At 43.6% G+C, this 17,789-nt stretch overlaps 1 protein-coding gene across 1 annotated transcript; it reads right to left on the bottom strand.

Annotated features, from left to right (window-relative positions):
- Positions 1 to 269: 269 nt before the first annotated feature.
- SLC25A17 (solute carrier family 25 member 17) lies at positions 270 to 15,904 on the bottom strand. Its single transcript, XM_048929845.1, has 9 exons — positions 15,737 to 15,904; positions 11,691 to 11,751; positions 10,769 to 10,835; positions 9,168 to 9,319; positions 6,527 to 6,643; positions 5,689 to 5,834; positions 4,429 to 4,524; positions 2,053 to 2,135; positions 270 to 1,665 (listed from the first exon to the last, which is right to left on the bottom strand). The coding sequence occupies exons 1-9, from the start codon at positions 15,872 to 15,874 to the stop codon at positions 1,518 to 1,520; spliced, it is 1,008 nt and encodes a 335-aa protein (XP_048785802.1). The 5' UTR covers positions 15,875 to 15,904; the 3' UTR covers positions 270 to 1,517.
- Between the last annotated feature and the right edge of the window lie 1,885 nt (positions 15,905 to 17,789).

Here is a 17,789-nt window from a genome sequence, read left to right as displayed (position 1 = left end):
TTTACCAAGAGCCATTCCAACAACAGGGAATTTCTTATTAGAAACAGCAAGACACATCACATTGTCTTTCTAAGTGATCCCTCATTTCAGTCAACAGAACATTTTCACTGCAATTCTCAGAAGTGTGATTGCTTCTTTACCACCAGTGAGGTCTACATCATCTCAGGAGATTTCCTGTCATTTAGCAAAGTATAACTCCAGCTCATTTTGCTTACCCATTCCTCTTAATGTCATATGCAAATGCCATTTGGGCTGAAAAGAACCAAACAGAGCACGAAGTAAAGCTTTATTGTACACTGATACTCCCAATGCTTTCTGAACCTTAAGTCCAATTTATTCTTGCGCAAAAGAAGGCAGAAAGACGTTCTCATTTCATGTGCACAGTTGATCCAAACTGTGGGGGGAAGGGGAGGAAGACACCATTTCACAGTTCAACAAACCTCCTGCAGCACTTCTCCCAGACTTCACTGGCATTAAACTACTGTAGACTTTCTCAATACTTCAACTATAAGACCATACTTCAGAAGAATCCTGCTGCAGACTTCTTGACAGACAGCAGTATTTATGTGCATTTTATGGCCAAGGATGACTAAACAAAATTCTGTATAAAGAACATACATGCTTGCATTAGCTGGGACAACAATCATGACCCTTTGGCCTTCTGGTCAAGAAAATGTCTGGGAAGATCCATGGAAAAACAACTAAAACCCATTTCTGGGAAGGCATGCCACTGACGAAGCACAGGCTATTGCTCCCTGTCTGATGAGAACATGAATTCACATTCTCCTCAAGGAACCTGAAAATACAGAATTGTATCTGTTTCTGTGTAGAGAGTCACTTTCTTGAGGCACTCACCTTGTAAAAGCATGAGGATACTCTCCCCTTTTCTACCCAGTGTCTGCACTGAATATTTGCCTGTGGGCTCTGGAAAGCACTGTGCCTATTTGCTGCTAGCATTCACAGTAGCAGCTCAGAAACATCAGTGCCAGGTTTCTGGTAGAACACCTAGTCATTCTGTGCTGCAAACATGTATGTGATGTTAAAAGAAAACTGTGTCAAAATCTTGATCTTTCTGAATTGTTTTAATGATCCACATTACTGAGTGACATAAACATAGTGTGAGGAGAATAACAAGAAACCGGCCCCACCGGCTGCTGACAGAAGGTAAAGACAGGGAGAGTAGTTGAAGATAATTCAAAGGAAAACCAGAAAGTTCAGCACAGTGAGGGAATCATTCTCACCATGACTGTCTGCCAATTCACAAAGCAGTAGGAATTTCATTTCAAGTGTTTGAGTGAGGTCTCTGTTTTGTTTCTTAACACAGTGAGTCCACAGAAGAGCAGGGAATGGGCTATTCCCAAAGTTGTGGCAACACTTCCTACAGACGGCATTCAGAACTTCTTCAAGGAATGGAGATGGCTAAAGAAGAGCAAGTGAGGACCCGTTACTACCCAAGTGCAGTCTCAAAAACAAATACATTTTTCTAGAGCCCATAACCTTTGGCAGAGGTTCCTTTCTCAATGTGTGTGCGAATGCTTTAATCCCATGACTCTGAAGGTTGCCGCAGTCAGTTTCTCATATACTAGAAACATAAGAGCAGCAGTAAGGACTGTCTGCAGGAGCTTTGCTTCAAGGCCTTTGTAGAGTCCCATTAATCCAAAACGTCTAGAAGAAGAAGAATTATTACAAGTTAATGACAACCATAAGGATCTTCAATTCATTCTTGATCTCTTAACTGACTTTTGTGATTAAAAGCATTTCACAGGAGAGCCTACAAGTTAAGTATTTTGGGCAAGAAACTTGCTTCTTTTTAAAGCCAGAGCTGAATCAATAGGTTTCCCATATACCAGCTGCTGCAGAGACTTTAAGGAGAATTCAGTTTTGTGTATTTCTCCAGTACAGTATGATTAAAAAAAACAAAAAACAAAAATCAGGCTGTGGTGGACAGGCAAAAGGAAACAAGAGGCACACCCAGCAATACTGTCAACATTAGTAATACTTAAACATTGTATACCATATTAAGAAAACCAACAACACACAAAGAAGTCTCACCTCACTCTCTCTCGAAGAAGGTAGAGAACGTTTTTAAGACTGCCCAGTGTTCGGTTTTCTGGGTTCAATCTGTGGCGTCCAAACTGAAAAAAATAAAAGGAAGCACCAGCATTTTAGTGCAGTAGTTCCCCACATTAATTGGCTGAGAACCCAATACATGGCAACAAAGCCTGAAGAGTCTATCCTATAGCTCTTTTAAAATGTAATTGGCTTTAATAGTAGTCAGCAAAGGTATGAAGCTAAAGCTCGTTACTCAACTTCATGTACTCAGTGATACAATAAAATGCTTTGGTTTTAAGACAGATTCCAATAAAGCATGACACATGGCCATGCTTGCTGTCTTTCAGTTTTTCTACAGGAGAAAATTTTTGAGGATCTCAAAAACTCAGCTTGCAAGAACATGTGAGGGATTTACACAAGTCTCTTTGCTATGTGCCTTGAAAAACAGCAGCAACAAAAGAGTACTGGAAACTATTTAGGTGAAGAGGTTCTCACAAGCAGTGACTTGTCATCAGCAACTAACCCACTTGATCCTGAGAAACCAAGGTTAAGCATTACTGTCAAAGAGTCAGACACCTCTATCCATTTTCAAATGCTAACTAGGTTCAAGCTACAGTGCCAGTTACAGCCCATGTTACTCAGAGGTGTCTGAACACCACCAGGATTGGGAGTTTCCTTTTCGTCTCTTCTCTACCATCACACTGCTCTGATGTATTGCAAACAGAGCTTCACCAAGAAACAAAAAGTTAAAGATTTCCCAAAGGAAAGAGCGTTCTCTAACTCAGGAAATGAGGCGTGAGTTTTAGAGAGGACATCTGCACCCTGGAACGCTGTGCTCACCAATAGCACTGCTGTTTCTCCAGTGGGAACTTAATTTATCCACAAAGGTGCTGAAGAAGCAGCTTCCCCACATAATCAGTAACAACAGTGCCACGTATTTTTAATGACTGAAAGGGAGATAGACGTACCAACAGGCAAAGCTGGAAGCTGCTCAGCACTATCAGTGACACAGGTAACTGCTCATTTCATGAGAACAAGGAAGAGCACTGTGCCAGGAAGAGGAAAGCAAAGGTATAGAGAGCTCATTACAAGGAGCCCTGGCAACTATGAGAGAGCAGGAAGTTTCTAAAAGTTGAAGATTTTTAGAAGAAAAAGCCCCATAATTCAACTTTGAGGACAGAACTTAACTTTCATGCAGAAGCATTCCTTGCATCACAGGGAAAGAATGGGCTGCCATGAAGTAACAGCACATAGGACACCTTTTTCTACCACGGGTCCCTGTGAGAAGCACACATCAGCACTGGGACACCGGCGGCAAGGCTGTGCTTTACCATAAAGATGACTCCTCACCACCCAGGCAAGCCAGCAAAAAACTGGCTGCCTTAGGCTAGAGCAAGCAGGAGGCAGCAGTTGGTTTGTCATCAAACCATCAGCACAACTTCCCAGAGCAGCTCTCATTTTAAAGAATGACAGTGCCACCAAGAGACAGAAGCACTTTGTTCAAGAAGCCAGGAGGAGATGAACAAAACATGGAACTGAGTCACAAAACTGCAGCTATTTCTGCTGCAACCATGGAAAGGAATGAGGGCTAAGGCTGTTCTGTTGACACAGACCCAGGAAAACTGTAGCACCATGCAATGCTAAAGCTGAAACGGAACACTCTGGCTTCCTGACAGTTCTCATTCATGCCAGGAGAAAAGGCACTACAAATTAAAAACAGTCCATTCTGCAGTGAACACAAAGGTACGTTTGCTTAAATGTCATTTTCTTTTTAATCTATCATTTAAATAATAAAAGCCTGTATTATTAACTTAACTCTTGAGATGTGTCCAGTCTCTTTAAACAGGATAGGACAGCAAATGAATGCGCTGGCTGTGCTGATGATCACAAGTTGAGAAAGCTTCAGAAGAAATGACTTCTATCAAAACTAAATTTCTACCTGGATGTCATTGTGTGCAAAGGAATATGTAGAGAAGTGGGAAGGAAGGGAAGCTGAGAAAAGCTGGGCCGACACACCTAATATCTTATGAGGGTAGCAACAATTGCACAGTGGAAAATATAAATTAATGTGTAACAGTTCTAAAATTAAATAAAAACATAAAAGATTTTAAAGCTCGAGGTCATCTGGAAACAAACAGGGCTTAAAGGATTTAATTTTAGTTTCAACTTGAGACAATTTCAGTTTATAGCCAAAGAAGTAAAGCTACAGTCCTGCAGTGCCAATAAGCTGCATGGGGTACCAGCTTCTGAGGGACATGATACTAACGCATTATGTTGTCAACCCTGACAGCTCATAAGAACATGAACAGCAATGCCAAGTTCCATCAGTACCCATCTTCAAAGAACAGACAAGAAGAAAACAAGAAGAGTACTCACCCGCAGGATTGACTGTACAGTCTGCAAAGGATAAGTGAGGGTGGTGGCAACTGCTTTGGCTACTGCACCCATGACAAAAGCATCCAAAGATGTGAGCTGTTCAATACAGAAAGAACACAAAGCACCCCGTCAGCCAGTTACCTGCATAACTTTCACAGTTCAGTATCATTGCCTGCTTCTTGGTTCTCTAAGCATCTCTGGAATAAAAGAGGTATAATGAAGCCTGAGCTTATCTCACTTTTAGGAGTCAAAGCACAGTGTGACCAAGCAGTTTCCCCACAATGGGAGTTCGTTTGTAATTTCTACCTACTCACAGGCTTTTGAATTTCTCACCTGTACCCTCCAGCTAGCTTACTGAAACAAGGTGAAGATAAAGCCATACAGCTGAATCAAACTTAAAGCACCAGCATGGGAAGCAGTATAAGGTATAGTAGCAGTAAGCAAGCCTTCAATTCACAACCAGGTCAGGCTTCAGAACACACAAACTAACACATCCACAACAAGGTCTTGGGGCGAGGTGATGGACTGAATGTCTACTAGAATGTGATTAGATATATGATCCTGAGAGAACCACTACGCCCCTCAGGCAGAATTATAGTCCTGACAACGGAGGATAAAAAACTCCATGCCTCAGTAGTTAATTGCACATGGAGGAAGTCCATCCTCACCTCCAAAACCCATCGTGGTCCAGGATGCACCAAAGACACTGAAATCAGTGCAGGTGAAAAGAATGGATTTCAGCAGAAGAAAGTGTAGAAGCTCACATCTCTGTGAATTTATTAACTAAAATTACTAGAAATCCATATCAGAGCATTCCCCAAATTATAAAAGTAGGTTGGTTCCAAACAGAAATATGGGAAACCAACATATTTAGTTTACTTCAGGGAGGGTAACAGGGTAGGTATAACTACCTGTTTCTCAAACAGATACATTAGAATTTAAATGCTTAATGGACATCAAGGGTGGCAAGTAAATGTAAACAGATGAGGACAAGAGGTGCAGCTTTATTTTTACAGAAAGAAGAATTGTCACAGTAACAACTTCTTTCGGAATGGGAAGATCCAGAGCTCACTTGGCATCACAATCACACGCCTGTATAAAAAATACACTGACTTGAACCCAACAACAGGGGGGGGGGAAAAAAAAAGCAAAAACATCCACACCTCCATAACAACAAAGAACGGAAGCAAATGTACATCTCTCCAAAGAAACTCTCTCTTCACAGAGAACGTCCATCACCCGGTCTCAAAACATACTTACTTGTGTCTGCTTTTTTAAGAGCTTTCTTTTAAAGCCTTCATAAAACATGAACTGTATGGCAGGATTGAAGACCAGCAGCAAGGAAGGGAAAGTACCGTTCCATAAAGCTAAGGCTCCTTCATCCCGTATGATCTGATGGAAGGCATCTGAGAAATAAGGTAGAAAAAAGCCGTTATGGTTATGAGCACAACATTCCGATTAGAGAAGAGTGAAGCTGTATTTAAAGGCTGATGCTCCGCTTTTATTACAGTCCTCAGCACTCATCTCTGTGTCATTTTTTATCCTTTCTTCTAAACGGGAAGTTAATGGCAAAACAGTGACAGAGGAGGTTCTTCCTCACACCGCTCTTAGCGTGAGTAAAGCTTGCCAGCCATGCAGGTGCCTTCGTCTTTCCACTTCAAGCTCAGAATCAATGTTAAGTTTCTGAACCCTGTTCCCAACAACCTTCTTCTTTCCGTACAGAGCAAGGCAGCCTGAAGGCGTGGGTGGGTTAGAGATGACAGTGAGTAAAAAGGAAATTGGCAAGTGGTCTGTCCAGAGGCAGACCTCCCAGCTAGCACACTGCTGGGCTCACTGGGCTCCTGCAGGATTTGGATAAGATGTCGTGTGCCTTTGCAGAAAGCCTTGGGGTTACATGTGCGCAGACCAAACTCTCAGTTACCATCAGAGGTGGCACAGTCCAGGTTCCCGTCAAACTGCATGACTGCAAAGTGATAAGGGAGTACAGAGATTCCACAAGGAGATCTGTTATACAAATAGGAGTCTTTCATCTTCAGAGGCCTTGCTGTGGGATTTCACTGCAGGAGCTCCTCCTTGTTTGAGGACAACAGATGCTCACCTATGATGCCTTTATAATTGGTCGGCACAATGTCTTCATTTCTGAATTTTGCTCCTTGCAGCTTCAGCCGTGTGTTCACTACCCAGAGAGGAGTGGTCAGGAGTACATTCACAACACCTAATGCAAACACAAGACGAGGAAAATCAGTGTAAAGTAGAAGATTCCAAAGGCATCCCACGTCAGATGTGCCGTGCATATGCAACAGATTAATAGTAGACGGAATATAATCCTGCTTCTCTTCTCCAAAATGAAAAACAACAAACAAAATACAGACATGGTAAAGGAATTTTAAGTGCATTTATTTCTTTGCTGCATTGCACATCACTCTGGAACCCCAATTGCTCTACTTGCACATGGCCTACTTGATGCAGGTATGGTACGCTGCTTGGCTCATTTCAGAAAGAAAGCACAAAGGGGTCAAGGTAAAAGGATTCTTTTATCAGAAGATATCAAAACACATAAACGTGTGCGTGTTGCTTACCAGCAAAGAGTCCCCACAGTGCCAAATGAAAGACAACAAGAGAACTCATCCTTGTGGACAAGTGAAGCACACTCGAGTGTGCAAAGTACAGGATTCTAAAGGCACTGTAAAAAGGGATTGCACACAAAGCCAAACACAACAGACCAGCAGGGAGGCTGAGAAGCAGGAATAAGTATGGGGGTGGAGAAATAGACACAGCTGCATAAGGTTGCAACAGAGAGGTAGTTTGGAACTGCACCTTGCAATAACAAGGAGGATTAAGTAACATTACTCCTGCAATCACCTGGTACAGCTCTTCCCAGCTCAGCCACGATCTAACCATGTAGAAATGAGCTCTTACAAACGTTTCTGCATCACAAAAACCAGCAATTGCTTGTGTGCTGGCCCCTTTCCTTCTCCTCCCCAAAGTTCAGCCCGCAGCCTCTCCTCAAAGGGGAGGTGCTCTCCTCCCTTCATCAGCATCTTCATTCTCCCCTGGACTCTCACAGCTATCTCCATGTAACTTGTACCAGCGGGTCCAGAACTGTGCCCAGCACTTCCAGTCATGGTTCACCAACACTGAAGAAAGGCAATTACATTTTGTCAGTGCTAACAAGCCATTGCCTAATGCAGCCAAGGATAACATTAACTCTTCTTAGCAGCAGGAGCACACTGATGGCTCACATTCAACTTCTAGTCCACCACAAAGGACCCATCATCACAAAGCTGCTTTTTTCTCCAGACAAATGCTAGCTTCAGCTGGAGCATGGAGTTGTTCCTTCCCTGGTGCAAGACTTTGCATCACCCCTTGTTACACTGCACGAGCTTCTTGTCTGCCCATTTCTGCCTCATCATCCTGACCATTAATTACGATTATATTAATCAGGATGTCACTCAGCGCAGACCCCTGGGCTCCCTGCTCGTTCCTGGCCTCCACCTCGGCTTCGTGCCACTGATCACAATATCTAGCAGCAGAAAAGTCACATTAGTCCCTTTTAATCAAAGTCACTGTGGTTACACTGTGGAGTTAACAGGTTAGAGCCTAACATGTTACAGGACAATCTATTTGCAATTTTTCAGATGACTCTGTTAAAGAAGACACAAAATGTTATCGTCCAAATAGGAAAGACAAGGGCACAGATTTTTTTATTGTTTCTTTGGCTTTTGGTGTTGTATTTACTGTTTGTTTTTGGTGTTTGTCCAGTCTGTATTTGCTACCAGTAAGAGGAGTGACAGACTGGTGAGGAGAATTTGCAAACACCTGAAGTGGAATTCTTCAGTTGACACCAGAAATTATTCCACAGAGATACTCATTACTGATGTTGAACACAACCTAGTCATTTAAATGACAAGCTGTTACTGTGATTCCTGCAGCCTTTCATCTAGAATGCCATTAGATCAGAACTTACCCCACTGATACAGCCAACTCTACAAGTTTCCTTACCTTCCCCCCAACTACTTTCCCATCACTAACACTGGAGATAAAACAAGAAACTAGCCAAAATACATGAAAAAGCCCCCCCAGACCCTCTAAATCACAGTCTTTTCAGTGTGGTCACATGAGCCACTGATCCTGTAGAATAGTACCAGTAGACACAGACATACTGCAGTAGTTTTACCACATTGGATTTGCATAAAGCTGTTGGCATTGTCACTCCTTCAAAGAAGCTGCTGAGTGTCCGCATGAGAGGAAGGGATGAAAAGAACACATGGTTCTCACTCTCCTTACATACACATAGGGACTTCCTTTTCCTTTTTGTATGACCCAGAAAGAACCTAAGAACTGGCATGCAAATCCTTAACTTCAACAACTCTAACAACCCTAACTGAAAACACCTTGGAATTGTCATTTGTCTTGCCTTTGAAAAAAAAACTATTCTCTCTCCCTGCTGCTTCTCTTCAATATCTTAAATGACAATGCCCTGATATCAAATGCACATACTAAACCACATGCCACACACAAACAGGATACAAGACCACAACAGCACAACATGATCAAATTATATGTGCTTATCATGTGGAGAGGGCAGCATGGAAGAGCCATCAGGGCTGGAAAACATGCTTTGTGGGTATACAGAGATAGGCAAGGAGTGAGACCTCTGGTGGACTTCATAAAGGAAAATGTTAAATAATGAAAAATCTCAGTTTCACCAGAGGTATATTTTCAGTACATTCCCTTACCTGCAACAACCCCAAGAACCAGGTCTTTGCCAGTGGTTGAATGCTGACCTTTGACCCAAAGAGTTTTGAGACTATTAAAGGTATAAAAGTAAACAAAATTGGAGCAGCAAAGGCTGGAGATGACAGGGAACCACCCTCGATATGGTGCCAACCTAGTGGAAAGAAAAAAAGTTAAGGTAAGAAGCCATGGTAAGGATCAGCAAAATATTCATCTGAGCAGGTTGATTTGACATGTTGAAGGCCCCAGGGATACAACACCATATACTACAAACAATAATAACCAGGCATGTCTTTATTATTGGTCAGAAACCAGACTGAACTCTTGAGTTCAAGGTGGAAGGAAGTTCTAGTAAACGCCTTGCAGTAAAGTTTAGAGCAAATCAGTCAGGTATGTGAGAAAAAGACATTATCTGCTTAAACTTAACTATACTGATCACAGATGAAAAGCAGAGTCGACATTACATTACATCCAAAGGAGCAAAGTGTTCTCAAAAAAGTGTACTATGAGACAAGACAAATAAAAGCTATGGTCAATAAGGTGCTTACGACCTCACATCACTCTGTTAGGTTTCCTTTAGTTGGTTAGTTTGCTTTAAGGCTCTTCCTGTGTGAATCCAGACTTCCTTAAAACCACTACAGTCTGTGCACTGCTCAGCCAGGGTCTCTGGAGGAAGCACTGCTCCCCTCGTGCCACAATCACTGATGTTTCCTTCACAGGAAATACAGGATGGATGCCTGCTTTTGCAGTCGTTCCATTACAACCAATGGTTTGTTGGTGTTTTTTTGTGTTTTTTTTTAACTGAAGCTGACTTGTCACCCTCATGAGACAAAAGAGTGAGTGTAGAAATGTGAACAAAGGAGAGCGCTAACCTCTGAGAGGTTCTGATGCACACAACCGCCAACTGCTCACGTTCAAAGCCACCAAAGAGTTATTGGCCAAGCTAAACCGGTGTTCTGGAAACTCTTGCCCACCTCTGAGTTCCAGGGATTTGCTTAGGAAATCAGTTGTGCCAAGAACACGTGCACAGCTGCCTTCAAGCCACTCAGCACAGACTGCAGGCAAATACTGAAGTACAGCTCTGCTGAAAGTTACGTTCTTTTCCACAGGCCTTGAATCTCACTGCACAAAGAATCACTTGTTTCCTTCCAGTTTGCTTACCAGAAGAAATTTCCAGCTGGTAAACATGTCTCAATTCTCTTGCACAAAGAGGCTCAGCTGTCCAAGAGTTTCATCTGTGCTAGGAGAAATGGACACACCCAAGAATTTGGGCAGACAAAGCTGGTTTATCAGGTACATGCAGGTTTGTGTGCAACCATACCTTCATTTCTGAAGGAGCACAGCCCCCTCACTCATGGAGGCACAGTTACAGGGCTAAACAGCTTGATTGCATAACATACCCAAGAAAGTTAAACCAATTAACTCAAGGTGAAAAAATGCAGCTTCTGCCATTCATCTCACTTAAACACGGGGACATTTCCCTTCAAAGCAGAAATCTGTGTTCACATAGATTCGGGCTAACTCCTTCACTTTAAAAGCAAATTCAAACCATGTTTTAGAGTTTGCCTACATAAGGGTGAGGAGAAAATTAGGATCTACTCACAGGCCTTCTTCTTTGATGATTTCCAATAAAACTGCTGGTGTCGTCTTGGACTTTCGCTTCTCATCAACTGGGAAACAGAAGAATCACATTTTTAGGTTGTGCCAATGGTCAGGACTCACTTTCAGTTCTTTATCCTTCCCATTCTGAACATATCCACAAACAGCTTATTTTTTTCTTTTTCCTTGTACAGGACACACAGCTTATCTCTGCAGAAATTCCAGAAAGCATCTCCTGACTCTCACCTGCTGGGTAAGGCTACTTGGCACTTCCAGCGAGCAGCTTCTTTTGGGCACCAGTGTGTCTGCAGTTACCAACTGCACTGCCTTGTTCTGGGTGGAAAACTGCTCAAGAGCAGCACGGTGTGAACTTCTCCACCACACATTTCTGACCACCTGGCTCATGCTTCAACAGTACTCGAATCACAGCACTGAGGTCTTTGCTAATTCTGTGACTTTTCTGATTAGGAGAGAGCATTAGAACAGAACAGATGGAAACTGCATAAATACCAGAAGTTCCTGCTCGCAGTTCCACCTAGACTTTTCCCTTTATACCCTTCCCAGAAATAATTCCAGGCTCATTTTTCACAACATGCCCCTGCGGTGCCAAGTGTTCTCAGCAGCCAAAAACACCAGCACCACACACATGTAATCCTGTGTCATGTCACATCTCTTTCTTTTCAGGGTAAGACACCCATTTAGAAGTCAAATCTGGCCACAGATCACACAGTCTTTCCAGCTAATTAAAAGGTTGACCAATACTCTCTCAAGGGATAAGCTGGAACATGGTGTTAGCAATCAAAAGGCATTGCACAAGTGAGATTTTTCTTCATGTAAGATAGTTCCCCCTGCAACAACCCTTACAAACTCCCATGACAAGAAAACACAAATGCCACCGTACAAAGAAAACTGAGTTTGACACTTACCCTGAAGTCTAAGCCTAGCTGTATCCAAAGGAAAAAATACAGTCATTGCAGTCATACTGCCCTGAAAGTAAATAAATAGATAAATAAATTGGCCACATAGTGTATCAATTGCTTGTACAGATACTTGACAAATTCTCTGGTAGCCTTTTGCTTCTCACCCAGACACTGGTGTAGTAAGTTTGAAGAACGGACAAATTCCATTTGTAAGCATGGAAGCAAAACCCATTCCATCCATAAGGGTATTATGGATGGAATGGGTTTTGCTTCCATGCTTACAAATGACTTTTTTAACTTACAGATTATTATACCAAGGTAAAGCTAAAACCATTCAAAGCATTTTGTCCAAAGAGAAAACTACCCAAGTATGTGAGCAGACAAAAATGTGTGTTAGGTGAGAAACATACCGCTAACTTTCCCTAACTCTTACTAGCCAAAATCTCCTATTTCTGGCAAAGAAACAGGCCCCCTCACTGCAAAAAGACATTGAGGCCCTGGAGCAACAAAGCTGGAGAGGTGTCTGGAGCACAAATCTTATGAGGAGCGGCTGAAGGAGCTGGGAATGTTCAGCGTGGAGAAGAGGAGGCTCAGCGCAGACCTTACTGCTCTCTATAAGTACCTAAGGGAGGTTGTAGCGAGCTGGGGGTCGGCCTCTTCCCTTGTGTAACTGGTGACAGAACTGGAGGGAATGGCTTCAAGCTGCGCCAGGGAAGATGTTAGGATGTTAGGAAATACTACTTTTCTGAAAGAGTGGTCAGGCACTGGAATGGGCTGCCCAGGGAGGTGGTGGAGTCACAGACCCTGGAGGTGTCCAAGGAACATTTAGACGTTGTGTTGAGGGACATGGTTTAATGAGAACTATTGGTGATAGGTGGATGGTTGGACTGGCTGATCCTGGGAGTCTTTTCCAACTTTGATGATTCTGTGATTCTAGGAGGAAAGAATGACAAGCAATTGCTGTTCTACAAGACCATTTTTCTTAAAGAGATAAAAATGAAGAATGTAAAAACACAAATAATAACTCTCACTCATTAAATATATATATATATTTTTTCTTTTCAGGACTCCATCTAGCACTGTACTAAATCCCAGTTTACATAATTAAGCCCTACCTATTAAGTACATCTGCATTAATATTGCACAGTTTTTGAGAAAATATCTAACTCAAAAAGCATGTGGCTTGGTATAAACTTGCATTTAATATTTCCATAGACTGCTAACATTAAACGGCTGCTAAAGCCACCAGACTCTTCCATTAGTAGCCATACTGCTACTAACAAGCGGTGGGAAGGTTGCAGGGCATGGTCCAGCAGCTCCAGGAGCTTTCCCCTGCTCCTACCAACCCTCATTCCCAGCACTCAGCTGCTCAGCTTAACCAGCAGGGGAACTTGGTGCATGTTCAATTTACCCAAAGCAAGATTTAGCCTGAATTTCACTCTCAGGGCAATCCTCCCCACAGCAACATTAACATTCACGCTAAAGTAAGAAACAGAACTGGGGGAACATTTGTGAAAGGTTTGAGTAGAAGCCAACAAGACAAATAGGTGGGCACAAGGTAAAGGCTTATTAAAACCATACAAGAAACTATAGAAGCATACAAGAGGCTCAAGAGAAAGCCATGATCTAGCTCAGCTGATTAACAGATTACAGCCAATGAAAGATAATTTGTACCCTTTCCCCCTCCTATAGATAAACTGATGAGAATAAGCTGAAAGAAGCAGCGTTACTTTTTTGCTGGGCTTGTAAACGAAACAACTCAAAGGTGCAGTCTGAAGAGTGCCAGAAGTAACATATAGTGGCAACCCGAAAGAAGGGTGAGGCAGAGATGAGTGGAACCACCCCTCAGCAACAAAAGTGCTCTCAGGATCTGACCGGTGATACCAGCAGGAGAAAGTAACTGTCACTGCTGTGGTGCAGGTACACACAATGCAGCCTACAGCACCGTGCAGCTAAAAGGGGGACATTTCACTCTGCTTTCCGACCAGCTTTCAGTCAGTGCTGAAGCTCAGCACTGCCAATTCAAGTCAAGCTATCACTGAACGATCTCCAGAACAGGTACAAACTGGCTTAAGCAATTCTAGCTGCTGGTAAGCAATGCTCCCCTATCACCTCCATTCTGTGGGTGTAACTATTGGGGCAGCTACATGGCGATGCAGAAGGTGAGGAAGCTTATCTGACCAAAGCAGAACTTTTCCTACTAGGCCACTCTTTCAGCTCCCTGGTCAGCATCGCCTCAGCGCTGCCAGCAGCTGGCAGGAACCAGGGGGTGGTTGTAAGCAGTCAGAAGAAGCAGCCTGAAGTGGCTTCACTGCCAAGGAGAGGTCTGCGTGACCAAAGTCTACAGTCTGCTGTAGACTTTTCAGATGTAAAAAAAAAGCGTGTTGACAGTCAATATTCAGAGCAGCTTAATTACTGCCGTAATACTTGTATAAAGCTGTTATTCCCATAGCTTTAGGAACAAGGTTACTTTACCTTGCAGAGATTAAAAAAAACACACTTCTATAATCCAGTTAAAGTCTGCCTTTTTTTTTTTTTTTTTTTTTTCCTGCTCACTGTACTGTTGATTTAATTAGTCTCAGGACTTGACCTGGTAGTCCAGAGCTTAAATGGACTTTCATCTGGAACTGGAAGAAAAACAAAAGTGATGATGTTGTGATCAGACGTGTTGCTGTGATTTATCACTTCAGCACAGTTCACAGGTTGCATTTTTATAGAATCATAGGATCCTTCTAGCTGGAAGGGACTTCTAAAGGTTACCCAATCCTGCTGCAAAGAACAGGGACACCTACAGCTCAATCAGGGTGCACAGAACCCCTTCAGCCTGACCTCGGATGTCTCTATGGATGGGACATTCACTGCCTCTCTGGGCATCAAGGCTTTTTCCTTATAACCAACCTAAAACAGCTCCTCTTTAAGTTTGAAACCATTTCCCCTTGTCCTATCACTACAGACCCTGCTAGAGAGTCTTCTTTCCTTCTTTCCTGTATCTCCCCTTTGGATACTGAAAGGCCACTATCAGGTTATCTCATAGCCTTTATTTCTCCAGGCTGAACAGCCCCATTCCTCATCAGCCTTATAATAATTTAAACAAAAGTTGAGACAGTGCTCAAACTATGCACCTGCATAAGAGATCTTGACAAAATTCATGTATTACTGCAGCATATAAATCTATAGGTGGATTAATACACATTTATGATAACAAAATACAAACAAAAGCCAAGGTTTTCAGCCTAACATGTTTTGGACAGAGGGGAAATAAAATAAGCCAGCTCGTTTTTGGAAAAAAGTCTCACTCTGGGGCCTTAAATTGCATATGAATATTAGCATGTGTGGAACCACAAGAGCACAGGAGTGTAATGGGTTCAAGAAGTTCTGTCTTCATCCACAAGATCACTGCAGCTCAGGCGTAAGCAATGAGAAGCACAAGAGGGCATTTCCTTCAGCCTACGACCAGCCGGGTGCTGAGGTGCCATTCTACAAGGCTTTAAGTTTATACGCTGATTTATAGTTCTGGTTCGCATCAGAAGCTGTGATGAGGGGCACAGCCTATTTATCCCAGTCTGTTCACAAAGGTGTGAGGCTGGCAGGGAGGGCCAGGAAGTATTGCTGTGTTCTGTGCAAACCAAGGGAAAGCATGCAGCATTCCAGCGGTGAGCTGAGCTCGTGTAAGGGGCTTCCCATTCTCAGAATGGGAAACAAACCCCCATTGCCTCGGATTCCTGAAGCTGCACACCCAGAACACCCTAAAGACCAGAGAACGTTTCTGTGTTTATTTGTGCTACAGAAACCTTAAAAGTTATATTTTGCTTTCCGTGGCAGGCCAATATATAACCAGCTTTTATTGTTCACAACGCCTGGCGCCTTTCATCCAACCACAACTCACTTGAACGCCTCCTGCCCTGCCGAGCAGCCCATCAATGGCTCCGGCACACCTCCGGCTGCCCCGGCTGCCCTCAGTAACCCAAAGGCAGCGCTGCAGCAGCTCGCTCCAAACGCACCGCATCGGCTCGCACGACCCGCCGCACGGCTGCCCCGCCCCGCCCGCTCACCACGGCGCCGGACACGGCGTGCACCAGGCTCTCGTAAGAGACGACGGAGGACATGGCCGCGGCTCCGGTGGGCTTCGGCTGCGAGGCGGCGGTGGCGCGGACGTGCAGCTTATCGACCGCCGCTCCCACGCGCGCCATTGCGCCCGCCCTCCCGCGCACCTCCGCGCCGTCACGTAGCACCGCCCCCCACCCGGCCCTCCCGGGAGCTGCGCGCATGCGTGGGGCCGCGCCTCAGGGAGCGGCTGAGAGGAGCAGGGTTGGTCGGTCCGGAGAACAAGAGCTCAGGGGAGGCTTCATCGCTCTCTGCAACGGCCTGAAAGGAGGCTGTGGCCAGGTGGGGGTCGGCCTCCTCTCCTTGTTAACTGCGATAGGACGAAAGCCTTCAGTTTAGTCAGTGTTAAACTGAAGCAGAGCTGATGGTTTGTCTGGGCTCCAGGAAATCCAGAAGGATCATCCCTTCCCCAAAGACGGTGCACATCCCTTTATCCAAGGAACTTGTTTCCTTCAAACTCATCTTGAACTTGTTCTTAGGGAATTCAAATGTCGTCCGTGCATGGAGCACCATTTTGACTCCAGCTCACAGCAGTGACACCACATCTCCCCACCTGTAGTGATGCAATACAAGAAATTGTCACCTTCAGCCTTGTATTGGTAGAATACAAGCAAACTTGCACACCACGTTCTTTCTCTTCCCATGTGAGTATATGTGGAACACCCAGCACAAACTTTGCGATATTCCAACAGTGCCACCACCATTTCCAACACTTAAATTGCATATGAATATTAGCATGTGCAGAACCCACAAAGGTACAGAAGTGCAGTGGGTGCAAGAAGTTCTGTCTTCCTTCACAAGATCACCACAGCTCAGGTGTAAGACCGTGAAACACAAGAGGGAAGCCAACATTCAACTCCATACACAGCTCCCTGGTTGTAATCTGCTGATTCACACTGATGAGCCAATTGCTATGCTCTTCATTTCTTGGTGTGCAGCCATGCATGGCTGCCCAAAACTTGGCTTGTCTTTCACATCACTGTCACCACTGCAGAAATGCACACTTCGCTGTGCTCGCATCCACTGGTTGGTCTCCACAGCTGTTCAATGTCAGTGGGTGCCATTTTTCCTGCATGGAGGAATTCAGTGGCACACCTATGTGCACTTCCATGGCAGACACCATTTTGCCAGACTTCCTCTCCTCTGCAAGAAGTTCGCACAAGAAGTTAAAAGACCTCAGGACAATTAAGTAACATCCATTGACAACATTTCTCTTACCTACCCACATTCCGTTTCTAATTCAGTATGTAGAATGATGACACTTAATGACTCCAGGGTCAAATTTACTCCCTCTGCACTGTCTTACCTTAGCAAATGAACACTGAACTCAAACTTCTTTTACCCTGCTACACTCTTTGTGTACATACTTTTGTATATTCTTGTGTAAATACTAATTCACAGGAAAAAAAAGAGCACCGTACACCTTTTTCTGCTCAGAAATTCTCTTGGATTTGTTTGGATTGGAAATGTGAAGAGAATTACTATTTTCAGAAGTATTTTCTGAATCTGTAGCAAAACTTACTTAGGAGCATACTTTCATGGCAACACAGATTAAAGCAACTACAGATTAGCAGTTTGAATTCATCGAGCAGCAGTATTTGATCGTACAGACTCGGCCACTTCATACTTAAGATCAGTTGAAATACCAACCTATTCCAGAATAAAGCACTGCAATCAAAAACATATTAAAAGCCCATTTCTTAAGTGCATACATGCTTGTGTTTTACCTATTAAGCAACTGAACAGACTTTGAGCCTCTGGAATACCCTTGAGTTTTCCCTACGCACCTTTTTTAGGCCCAGTGACAGCAAAGAAGCTGAAAAGTTTTTCAGCTTTAAATTACTTGCATTTGCAAGTATTATCTCCTCTCATGCCACTTCAACAGCCTTAGTAGTTGATCAAATAATCCTTAGCCAGTTTTGGTTTTCCATAGACTAAATTGTCAAACACAAGCTTTGTTACGTTGCTGTTTGTTTTCTTTCCCAGGCACTTGTAAATATT

The sequence above is a fragment of the Lagopus muta genome, chromosome 1 (assembly GCF_023343835.1).
Source record: "Lagopus muta isolate bLagMut1 chromosome 1, bLagMut1 primary, whole genome shotgun sequence".
In the NCBI taxonomy this organism is placed as follows: Eukaryota; Metazoa; Chordata; class Aves; order Galliformes; family Phasianidae; genus Lagopus; species Lagopus muta.
Note: the sequence above shows the minus strand (reverse complement) of the source record. Positions and strands in the feature narration are given on the sequence as shown.